The sequence below is a fragment of the Centruroides sculpturatus genome, unplaced genomic scaffold (genome assembly GCF_000671375.1).
Source record: "Centruroides sculpturatus isolate CEXI.00-Female unplaced genomic scaffold, Cexi_2.0 scaffold183, whole genome shotgun sequence".
Taxonomy (NCBI): Eukaryota; Metazoa; Arthropoda; class Arachnida; order Scorpiones; family Buthidae; genus Centruroides; species Centruroides sculpturatus.
The window spans coordinates 552672-565271 of NW_019384387.1; the positions used below are offsets into that span (position 1 = coordinate 552672).

At 30.6% G+C, this 12600-nt stretch overlaps 2 protein-coding genes across 2 annotated transcripts in view; both read left to right on the plus strand.

Moving 5' to 3' along the window:
• The window catches only part of LOC111618116 (synaptotagmin-15-like), a 13110-nt gene extending 5737 nt beyond the window's left edge, over window positions 1-7373 (plus strand). Inside the window, exons 3-8 of the mRNA XM_023359566.1 lie at window positions 1160-1399; window positions 1735-1859; window positions 5052-5185; window positions 5783-5944; window positions 6029-6143; window positions 6986-7373. Coding sequence (XP_023215334.1) covers window positions 1160-1399; window positions 1735-1859; window positions 5052-5185; window positions 5783-5944; window positions 6029-6143; window positions 6986-7317 — 1108 coding nt within the window. The 3' untranslated portion in view covers window positions 7318-7373. The remainder of the gene's footprint in view (window positions 1-1159; window positions 1400-1734; window positions 1860-5051; window positions 5186-5782; window positions 5945-6028; window positions 6144-6985) is intronic.
• A 1492-nt stretch (window positions 7374-8865) lies between these two features.
• Window positions 8866-12066, plus strand: LOC111618119. Its single transcript, XM_023359571.1, has 13 exons — window positions 8866-8992; window positions 9506-9604; window positions 9688-9753; window positions 9813-9878; window positions 9953-10044; window positions 10112-10206; window positions 10273-10400; window positions 10476-10529; window positions 10598-10672; window positions 10986-11105; window positions 11175-11309; window positions 11483-11613; window positions 11692-12066. The coding sequence occupies exons 2-13, from the start codon at window positions 9536-9538 to the stop codon at window positions 11798-11800; spliced, it is 1140 nt and encodes a 379-aa protein (XP_023215339.1). The 5' UTR covers window positions 8866-8992; window positions 9506-9535; the 3' UTR covers window positions 11801-12066.
• The last annotated feature ends 534 nt before the right edge of the window (window positions 12067-12600 follow it).

Consider the following 12600-nt stretch of genomic DNA (forward strand, 5'->3'; position numbering starts at 1 on the left):
ATATACTATATATGCTTTAAAAATCATATAGATTATATTATAAATATTTGAGGTGATCCATATCTTTATGTACTGAAAATAATTTTTAAATTATTTTTTTTTATACAAAAATAAATCTGTTGTATCAACAGCCTTTAACAAAAAAAATTTTTTTAGACAAATTCATAATTTAACTATTTGAGATACAAACATTTCAAATACAAACTTTCCATTCTGATGAACTCATCTAATATCAATTTATAACACTTTTTTTTTATTTACAATTGATAATTAACAATTTTTAAGCTTTAAATGTTTTTAAATTCTCTGTAATGAAATATCAAGAAAATTAAGCAATTTAAAATTAGCTTGATATATATACATATTAGTAGAAACTCAATTATCCGAACTTGACGGGAATGGTCTTTCAGATAATCTAGAAACTTATGTTTTTGTACTGTACGTTGGGTACATTCAGCACTGTGCATTTACATTTTGTGAACTATAAATACTGTAATGCAATTATTACATTTTGAAAGTAAATTAATTTACTTAAAATTTAACATAATGTTATACATATTTAGTTTCACAATGGTACAAAGATCACAAAACTTGATATATTAGTAATATGCCAGATGACTGCCATATTAAACTGGGTTACTGTCATTACAGACAGGCATTAGTTGCCACCTCTTATTAAATTTAATAAGAGATGGTGCCTAACGCCTGTCTCTAGCGACAAATTATTTATAAATTAATTTAAAATAACTGCAGAGAAGTAGCCCAGTTTAATACTGCAGTCATTTGGAAAATAATACATGACGGTACACCTTCTATGTTCCTTTAGTTTTTCTTAACTGTTTTGGATTATTGAGTTTCTACTGTTCTATATATATATATATATATATATTGTGTGTGATAAAAGCAAATATTCTTTCCACCTTAAAAAAATCAAGTTAAGGTCACCTTGTGACAATAAACAGGGAAAAGACGTGGGCGTTGTTACTGTATCGCACAACGGTAGTTTGAACTGAGCATCTTCCATCCCCCTAATCACATTTTATACGTGGGCGCCAGTGATAAATCCACTCTTTCCTGCTTAATGAATGAGATAATACTTTGATAAAATTAATTAAAATTATGCCATTGAAACTAATTATTTGCTTTGAATTTTTCGTAGCTCCGTGCAAAACTCTCCACCCACATTTAGCTCCTCCGGTTCGGAAGATGTTACTGATCCTCTCTTCTTATATCGTCCACCTTCTAGTAGAAGATCAACGCTAGTTCAGTCGGCATCGTTAGATTTACCTTCTCATCCTAGATTGACTTCTGAGTGTGTTCAACCCCGACCTGTACTCTCCAGATGGCACACGATAGGTTCACCTACCTATTTGGGTACCGTTCAACCGGATTTATACAGGTTAATTTTAATTTAATTTGTTGTAGAAAATTAGCACGTGTCAAGATGTGTCGCGCTTCACTTCTTAACTTTTTAGTTTTGGCATCGTATCGATTATAATTTTGTTCTCGTCACTTCGAATTTATGACGAAAAAAACGATGTAATTATATACCTTTAATATACTGAGAACGATTGTGAAGTGGCTACTGTGACGTGTACTATCGTCACTTGTTGCCTAGGGAATACTTTATCCACTCTTTCGGATAATACGAAGCTAATTAAACATACAAAAACAATTGAATAGCACGAAAGTTAAATATTAAAGCAGATTAAGTTTTTATATTTTCCCCCCTAGAGTTTCTGATGAAGAAGATACAAATATTCCCCCCTGCATTCATGGAAGGATTTGGTTTACTCTACTGTATAAAGAAGATGAGGAGCAATTAGAAGTCAACATCATTCGAGCTAAATATTTAACAGGTTTGCTTGTATTTTAAATCAATATTTTTCTTTTTAAATTACTTTTTCAAGTTGTAAAATAAGTGTTTTTTAAAGAAAATTAAAGTTTTAGGAGCTTTTTACTTAATGGCATAATTCAATATGAAGAAACACTTGAATAAATTTCTAAAATAACGAAGCAGAAATATATTTTAAATATTTAAAATCATCATTATATCTTTAGATACCATTTTAATTTTGTAAGCTAAAGCTTAGGGCTTCATGCTATGATGGGCCTCGATCCAAGAGGTGGACACTGCGCTGTTGCACCCCTTCTGCGTTTTTCCCCCGAGTAAATCCGGGTACCTCGGGTAGTAAAAAATTTCGTAGGGCCTGTTTTTTACTTTTTGTATCTGCTATTGCATACTAGTGTACTATAGTGAGGCTAATCGGTTAGTTTTAAAAGTGTACTATATAGTATGGTATAGTATTTCAAGTGCCATCACCGTTCCGAAGATAGCTATGATGATTGACAATCTTCTCTTTTGAAACTACTGCTCTGAAAAGTTGGCTGAAACTAAACTACAGTCATACCATTATCTCAAATTGCTCAGCCATGATATTCTCCTTCCTCTACTTCTTCTACCTTTTATTTTTCCTTAAAATATCACTTGCAATAGATTGTATTTCTCTCCTCTTATGATATGGCCCAAGTACTGAACTTTTCCTCTTTTCATGTTCAATGTTATATCTTCTTGGTACCTCCACATTGAAACTATCATGGACGGATAAAATTACCAATAGAGAGGTTGCGGCCGACGTTTTCAACGCGAAAACGTGTACGTCGGACGTTAAGCGCCACCATCCTGTAAGCCTAGAAGTTTGACAATGGCGTTTGGAACGTCAGTGGAATCATGCTCGACGTTCTAAACGCCATTGTCAAACTTCTAGGCTTACAGGATGGCGGCGCTGAATGTCCTACGTACACGTTTTCGCGTTGAAAACGTCGGCCGCAACCTCTCTAATATTCTTCTGTATATCCATAGTTCAAGTCTTCTTTAATGTTCAGGCTTCTATTTCATACAGGAGTATACTGAATATATAGCACCTCACTTAAGTTTAAATCTTTACTGGAAAATACTTTCTTCATTTTGAAAAAATTAGCCCTTGCTTTTTCTATCCTCACTCTTATTTCTTCTGAACAATCAGAAGTTTATATTGATCACAGTACCCAAGCAGATATATCTTTGTACTTTCTCATCAAAGATATATCTACTTGGGTACTGTGTACTTTCTCATCTTGTTTATCTTTTAAGTGGTTTAACTAAAGCTTCATTATTGTTACTTCTGATATCCTTAGTAATTTTCATAAATTTTGTTTTCTTTACATTGAAAGTAAGACTATATTTCTCACTAAATTCCACTATTCTGTCTAGCAAGACCATTAAGAGATTCTGCCAGCAGGACTGTGTCATCTGCATATCTTATGGTATTAATGATTGTGTGGTGTAGTACAATAGTATACTAGTAGCTGTTACATATTGTAAATCAAGACCCACAAATGTATAATCCACTCCTTAGCTATTCTTGAGCATTCAGTTTGTACTCTATGTCCTTGCTTTCCTGTACTTCTACACAACCTTCTTAACAATACTTATACCTTCTTTTCATTTAAACATCAAAAATACTTTATATTTCTCGTTTTAACGCTCAACACGAGTTCATTTTTGTGTCCTCCTCTACGAAATCCTCAGCATCCTCCTAATTAGACACATCATGCCTCGAGCCAACGCCATGTTTTTGCCCATGGTCTAAGTTTCCTTACCATAAACAGTCTTGAAGTACTGTTTTCTTAGAAGTAGAAAATTTTTATTTTTTTTTTTTTAGTATTCTAAGGCTTAAACAAACTACTAAAAATTCAAATTTTATTCAGAAACTGTTTACTTCACTTCTCAAAATATAACTTCCATTAAGTGTACATTTTTCTGTTGAAGAAGATGAAAAATTCATGGAACTGAACATAAATTATTCACTAAAATATAAATATTTTTCGAATAATTTCCATTAATCGATATTATTTATATATATATATATTTATAATCTTATAAAAAACAAACAAAATCTACGTGTTTACTACATTTTATCGATTTTGTTTCGTAACTTAAAGCAAATCCTTCAATAATTGAGGATTGTTTCGTGAAGATAATCTTTAAAATGGAAAAAATTTCGTTAAATATTTAAATTTTTATTTTTAAATTATGTTTCTTAGAAAATCTAATTCCCTCTGAAAAAACATTTTTTTTTTACGTTCAGAATTATTGAATGTCTGGTTGTTTGTCCATTAAAATATAGAACTAATTTTATTAAACGTAAATTTAATGTATAATTTTATGTTTGTGGTTTAGGTGTGTCTTTTTATTCTATGCACGTCTGTGTATTGCATGTGTGTACTTGGGTTTTTAGTACATTGTGTATGTGTATTATTATTTCGTGTTGTTTTCGTGAGTGATGTCATTAATATGTTCTGTTGTTTTCTTTATATAGTAAACAATTAAAGTTGAATATCATTTTTAATACTCAACTAAGAATATTAATTTAGAATTTATGCCTAATAAGTACTGATTCTTACAAGTCAGTACTAAACAATACTAAAAATAAGACGTTATGGGCAATAGAGGATCCAGAAATTTTCTGGAACACGTGTCTTACAAATTATTATTTTACTACTTGAGGTACCAGTATTTATTCGGGGAAACTCTCAGAAGGCAAGTTGAAGCCGCATCCTACGGGCCTTCCCGCGATCCGCCCATAATTGTAGTTACTGAAAGAAGTAAAGAAGGAGGAGGAAATAAGACCATTCTGTATACTAAAAGTTCTCGGAAATAACTGGAAATAACTTGAGTTATTGCCAATTCCAGAGGCACTATACAGAGTAGCGATAAACAGAAGTACAGTACTTCAAATAATGAGAATTTTATATAGACCTAAGTTCGGGGGCGTGCACGTACAGTACAGTACGTTTGAGTTAGTGTCTGAAAGTCGTGTGTTTAATGACAAGGTAATTCGCAATGCAAAATCGTAATTCGTTGATACCAAAGGGCGCTCAACGAGGGTGGTGCTATATCGAGATTTAAATAAAGTATTGATAATTTATATTTAAGTTTTAGATTATTTTATTTGTTGATTTATTCGTGTATAATATGAGAATGTAAATCTTCACATTATAATTGATAGGTAGGGGGTTAAATAATACTCCACGTGATCCTTTCGTAAAACTTTACCTATTACCAGACGAAGAAAATTTCCAGCAGTCCAAAGTGAGGAAACGAACTTTAGCGCCGAAATTTCACGAAATATTTACATTTCAGGTAAGAAAATTTCATTTCATGTAATTTTATCGTAAAAATTAATTGTAAAACATTGTTTTATACCTATTATACGAGCATAGATGATGATCTTTTTTGTGCTAATATCTCGTAATAAAAATCCCCTGAATGCTCATATTGTACTGTATCTTCAGTATATTATAGAAAGGATTGACTATAATAGAAGCTTACCACATATATACGTATACCCTGAAAGAACCTGGCATACGTGCATATACTCTGGCAGGCCCTGGCATATGCAAGTGCATTGTATATTCATATACATTGTATTTTATTAGGACTTAAATTGTGCCGTGGTGTTCTACCAGGACCTATCAGAGTTAAGAAAACCTAATTGGCCATTGTATTTTTTGGTGGTCTTACTTTTCTTCCTATTTTTTAACTTACAATGCTCAAGAAATGACCAATTTAAAAAGGCCAATAGCTCAAACATTGTTACGAATACAATCAAACCTCTGTACAACGAACTGAGGGGTACATAAAAAAAATGGCCGCCATTTAAAGATGGCCGTTATTGGATGTTACGTATTAAATTTTATTGAAATTTCCTAGAATATATGAATTTATGATTACATTTAGGTGAAAAAAGATGAATTAACCAAAAGAACATTGAGAATTTCCGTGTACGATGTGGATAAACGTAGAGTACGTCACTGCCTCGGCCACGTGATTGTAACTTTGTCACGTGTCGACTTGACAACTAACGACGTCTTGTGGAGAGATTTAGAATCTGCATCGCAAGTAAGTGGCAAATTAATTATTTTCAAATTTTGTTTAAATAATTAATTTTTTTGAAGTATTTATTGTATTTTAAATGTTTTTCAGCCTTCTTCTTTAGGTGAAATACAAGTTTCGTTGTCTTGTAACCCATTTAATAGCAGAATAAAAATTACAGTATGCCGATTGAAAAATATTCGGGGAATTGATACTAGCGAAGCAGGTAAATTTTTTATATTAAAAAATATTTATTTTAATTATTTAAGTTAATTTTAAAACATATTATGCTTTTTCTAATTTTAATTTTTTTCAAATTTAAAACTCAAAAAATTACAAGAATTTCTAACAGATGGCGCTGCACGCGAACTACTCTATATTTTTATACCTAATCTATAAACTATTTGAATTTTTTTTATTAATTTATTTCCTTTATGTGTTTTTAAAATTATTTTAATAATAAAAAAATCAAAGATAATAGCTTCTTTATGCTAATAACCAATGAATTTTATTGTAATTTCCCATAAATTCGTTGGTTATTTAAAAGTAGAATATCTCATTCAACAAGATCTAGCACATAGATAATAATTTCATAATTTTGGAAACGTTCACAAACCACATAACACTTTATTTTACAAATTTTGACCCTTTTTTTCGTTCTGGTGACCCTTTGTAGCTAAGCAAGTCACCCCTACTAAGGAAGCCGGACCCCCTTCCCCCAAATATTCTTACGTATTTTCAAATTTGAACACCAGGTGGAAGAATAGCGAAAGCTTTCTTACAGCTCCCGCTGAACAAACAAAAATGGACATATAAACACACTAAAAAGACCTCCCTACGATCAGTTACAAATAACAATTATAAGAGTTCAAAGTTCGGTGATGTCTTCTACCTCCTCCCATCTTTGTAGTGGTAGCCATTGACTTACCCCCTACCCCTTCAGTTATATGGTTTGTAAACGTTCCCCTTGTAAAAATAAGCTTAAATCTATTATATAATTAAACTAAAACATACTTTTTTTTTTAATCATAAAATTGTTCTAAATACTTGTTTATTTATTTAATGCAGGAATCTACGCTAAAGTTCAACTTCATCACGGGAGGAAAATACTAAAAAGTAAGAAAACGGCACTAAAACACCTAAACTTACCGGGAGGAGAAGTGATTTTTGATGAAACATTCACATTCGCAATCACAGCAAAGTACTTCGATTCATGTCATTTAACTATAACAGTTGTTATAGCCGGACCAACACCTCTAGTTAAAGATGATCCTCAAGGAAAAGTCGTACTAGGTCCCTTCTTATACGCACGAGGAGAACAGTTATTACAATGGCAGGAAATGATTGCAAATCCTCGAAATACTGTAACAAAGTGGCATAATTTAGAGCCAATCACGTAAGAAAAAAAAAACAAATTAAATAGAAATGTTTAGTACAGTATATTAAAAAAAAAAAACAGCACAAGAATCGTATAACGATGTCAATCTGTATGTCTGTACGTTGTCGTATTTAAGGATGCGATTTAAAAAATTAAATTTTACATTAAAAAAATAATAATAATAATAAAAGTAAGGAATTTCTAATATAATTTAAAATATTGATAACGTGATTCGATACGACGTCACGTCTTTTTTTGTTTTCTTTGTAAGTTTCCGGTAACGTGATCTGTCCGTTTCAAAAAACCACGTGCTACATAAACATTTATGTAAATTACACTAGACACGTGCTGTTGTAGCGGAAAGTAGCACGTGACATTCATGTATATTTCGTTGAAATGGATTACATATAAGTTATATAATGTCATTGTTACGAAATAGACAACTTTATCATGACTCCACGTGTTATTATTATTATTATTATTATTTTAATTTGATAAATAAATATTCTTTTAAGAGCTTAAAAAAAAGATTTAAAAAATGTCAGAAAAAGTGGAGTTTTTTAATATATATTTTTAAAAAATGTATTGATAGAACACGTTGATATGCGCTTATCCAGCTGCATTAATGCCACTTTAGTCACGTGACTAACAGTCACGTGATTCTAGCTGTATTTCGATCACGTGACCAGCTTTTGCAACGTCAGAAGGGACGAATTTTGGAAAGAAATGAACAATTTTATTTATTTTTTTCTGTTTCCTTCATTTAAAAATGATAAAATTGTTATTACTTTGGCTTTGTCATACGATTTATTTATTTAAACAGACCGAAATGTTTTTAATGGTTGTAAATTTGTAAAGTATGTTGCATGAAATGTAAATTAAAAATATTTAAATGCATATTTTTTGTTTAGCTCTCTCTCTCTCTCTCTCCTTATTTTAAATGATTTTAAACCGGTTTAAAGAATTTTTACAATTATAATACATATATTTAAATTAAATATAAAAAATAAATACTTTTTTCTTGTCGCGCCATCTATCGGGAAATTTACAAAATAAATTCTATAATATATTTATCGATAAAAATATTATTTATGTAACATTTCCGATAGTAAACAAAGGTCAAACGTGGAAAATTTTGGTGACTTTTTGACCTAAATACGTATTATTATTATTAAAATTAATTTATTNTCTTAGCAACATCTCAAGATAAAGTTAAAATAGTAAACAATTCTCTCAGTGCCTTAGCTTTATTTTGTAAATGTTTCGAAGATAAAGTAACAGGTGTGTTTTGTTTACTTTATTATATGCATTATCTGTAGATACATAATAAATGTTGATTACTTTTAGTGTTACAAGAGGGCACCACACAACCGTTGTTAGAATTATTAGAGAATCCTGACACTACGTCTCTATTAGCAGCTAGGATAATATGTTGCCTTACAGAAAATCCAGATCTTCATCCCATGCTTCTACAGGTATAAATACTTAAAATTTATATATATATAAAGCTTGAGCTAGCACCTCCGTTTGACCTTTGAACTTAGTAATTTTTGTTTGTTTTTCCTTTACGAAGATGGATCCCGGATGAAGAGTCACAAAATTGTCATTTATGTCACCTAAAATTTAGTCAGTTTAAACGGAAACATCACTGTCGAAATTGTGGACGTGTATTTTGTAATAAATGCTGTTACGAAAAGGTAAGTTAGGGGGGAGGAGGTGTTATATGTGTGATGTCACTAAACTTCACCCCCCTCCTCTATGACACATACACGCTCTTTTAATTTTCACTCGTGTTTATATGTAACATATGTTGTCGTGTGTGCAAACAATAAGGATCCTTCATATAAAATTAGGATTTTAAAAGGGTATTTTTGGTGAATGATTTCGTAACTATACTACAATTCAGATCATAAATACGTGGGGACTCAGTAATTATCGTCTAAATTTAGAATTTACTGATTATTAAACTATATTTAGGGGTGGGGTTCGTAATTATATATCATCTTCCTAAATATAACTTTAGATAATGATGAACCCCTCCCCTATATCCATATTTAGAGGGTGGATTCGTACTATAACTACGTTTAGGGGAGGAGTTTTAGCTATTATTAATAATGTTTAAGTTTATATAGAAACTCATAAATTACACTTAGAATTATATTTAAGAATCTCTAGCCTAGTTTTATATTGAATTATATTAATATTTTTAGGTGTCTCTACCCCAATTTGGGACAGAAGAAATGCAAAAAGTATGTACAGCGTGTCGACCTATTTCTGAATTAATTGCCAAATCACGCGAACAGCAAGCAGTAAGTTAATTATCTTTAAAATAAATTAAGTCTTATTGGAAGAATATATCCGAGGGTAATTTTTAAAATTTATTTATATGAAGAAATGCAAACAGGAAGCTGCAATAGGTTTGGATTCGATGACGAAAAACATTGATAATCTAGTACAAGTGAGTACATTATTTACGTAGTAAATTACGTTTTAGTATATGGAACATCATCTTCACAGGTGATAGAATCAGGAGGTGTACAAACGTTAATTTTTCTAGCGGCTCACGACGACGACATAATTAAGGTATGAAAAATTTAGTTTCATTTCTTATATATTTTCTATAATTAATTATTAATTAATCTATCTATCTATCTCAGGAAGCTGTAGCTCAATCACTTAATACATTAACCCAACAAATGGCTCTGATTCCTCTATTGAAGATATCGGGTGCAATAAAAGCCTTAAAACAGTAAGAATTATATACACCTATACATTAATAAATAATAATAAAAATATTAATTAATTTTTTTATTAAGTTTCTTAGCAACATCTCAAGATAAAGTTAAAATAGTAAACAATTCTCTCAGTGCCTTAGCTTTATTTTGTAAATGTTTCGAAGATAAAGTAACAGGTGTGTTTTGTTTACTTTATTATATGCATTATCTGTAGATACATAATAAATGTTGATTACTTTTAGTGTTACAAGAGGGCACCACACAACCGTTGTTAGAATTATTAGAGAATCCTGACACTACCTCTCTATTAGCAGCTAGGATAATATGTTGCCTTACAGAAAATCCAGATCTTCATCCCATGCTTCTACAGGTATAAATACTTAAAATTTATATATATATAAAATAGGCAACAATACTTTATCATTACTTTTGTTTTAAATAATAGAATCCTTCTGCATTATACAAGATTTTAAATTCTCTTAAAACCGATGATTTGCAAGTAAGTTAATCGTCATTATATTATGACAATATAATAAATTATATAGATGATGATTTTTATTTATTTAGAAAAAAGAAATTTTAATGAAGATTTTAGCTTATTTATCAACTGGACAAGAGAATTTACGACTCCGGTTAATACAAGTAAATTTTTCTTTTAAAACTCACTATTCGTCAGTTAAAATATTAAAATTGTATGACGTAACAATTAAAAAATCTAATTTGAATTTTGAAAATTGTGACGTAATAGTTAAATCTACTACTATATTGTTACGTCATAGATGCAACAAATTTGAAACAAAACAAAGCATTGTTACGTATGATTTAACAATTAGAGTTGTAGATTTAAGTACTACGTAACAATCTACAACATTATTACGTCATCCATGTTACTTTTCAATTTTTAATTTCAGTTTTACGTGTTTTTTTTTTCCTTCTTCTCTCTTCTTCTTTTCAGGAAGATCAAGTCAATGGTTATCCAATACTAAACGCCTTAAGAGGAGATACAAAAAATACGTCACTTCTCCAAAGTACAGTCTGTTTAATTGGCAATTTAGCAACCATTCTAGGTGATCAGGTATGCTAAAAAAGTCATTTATTTATTTATTTAATGACAAAAATTGAATTATTTTATTATCTTTGGCAGAATGCTTTACAATCTTATCTAACAGAAGTTGCTAATTTATTAGAAAATTACAGCGAAGGACCTAAAGAACTTGTGTTACAAATAGCAAGAACACTTGCAAACTTTTCTGAATTTCCACCCAGTTCGCTTCTATTAGTGAGTGTTTTTCTCACTTTTTTTAATGTATTATATGCCAAAATAATCTATAAATACTGGAAAAATAAAATATACAGTTTAATCCATTGTATAACGGGCTAAAACTGAATGTAAACAAAGACGAATCTTGTAGAAATCCCCCCCCCATTTAACAGCTTAACATTTTATTATAGGTACAACGTATACAACCGGTGATTAACATTCTACTACGATCGGAAGTAGAGTCAATTCGAATGCACGCCTGCAGGATAATTGTATCTCTATGGAACACCGAACCATCCCTGACGTTGAACGAGTTAATGAGGTAAATCGTTTATTTAACATTTAATTTAAAGGAAGAGCGAGTTTGTAACACTTTAAAATAATAAAAAAACCTTTACAGAAACGGAGTGGATACTTTTCTAGAAGAAATGTTCGCTGTCGATGGAGTTATTAGTGTTTTGATTAATGTTTTTCTCAGGAAAACATCCAGATTATCGTTTCCTCCGTGATGAAAGATCGTTGTTTGTCGAATACGATGCCTCATTAATTCTAGGGAAAATACGTAGCTTCGTAGGTAATTTTTTTTTTTTTTAAAAAAAAAGAGAGACTTTAATGAGGATTGAGAGGAGGAATAAGGAAAAAAAATGCTGCCAACTCGATAATTTCTGTGTTTATAAACACATCGGTGATAATTATATGAATTTTTAACGCACAGATTAATATAGATGTTGATGTTTAAGAAGGAAAAATAATTAAAAAATATCATATTTTGAAAGTGTAATTTAGTTATATACAGCGGTATTTCGATTTAGTGCCACCATTTATATTGAGTGTAGCGCTAAACCGAAGTACCCAGGATAGTAATGAAGTGTACACGCAGACACACACCAGTTAGAGAATCATTTTAGTAATGCAAAATACTCAATGTTTATGGAGAAAATTCATTCACGAGTATTTATTTAGGAAGGCGCTATATAGAGATTTCTTGTACTTATTTTGTGTGTATGTGTTTGATGTAGTAGAAACAACTGCGGAAGCTTCAAACGAAACAGAATGTTGAAATTATGATGAAGTACCATAAATTTACTGGAATTTTTCAGCTTTTATAAAGGTTCTCCATAGAAAATTATTCGATAAAACTCCAGATACTCCTTCAAAACTTCCATCTTTTTCTGCTAGAACTGGATGGAGTTGTCATTTACACATGATTTATTTGCATAAATCTGAATACTTCAATTTTACAATTATTAATGACCCTCAACTAAAAAAGGAAGAATTTTAACTTAAAATATCATTAATGTGGAGAAAA

Excerpts from the sequence above, each read along its gene's own strand:
- LOC111618119 (XM_023359571.1), top strand. The coding sequence starts at position 9,536 with ATGCAAAAAGTATGTACAGCGTGTCGACCTATTTCTGAATTAATTGCC. Across the intron at positions 10,530-10,597 it reads TTAAAACCGATGATTTGCAA|AAAAAAGAAATTTTAATGAA; the intron begins GTAAGTTAATCG and ends TTATTTATTTAG. Across the intron at positions 11,106-11,174 it reads CAACCATTCTAGGTGATCAG|AATGCTTTACAATCTTATCT; the intron begins GTATGCTAAAAA and ends TATCTTTGGCAG.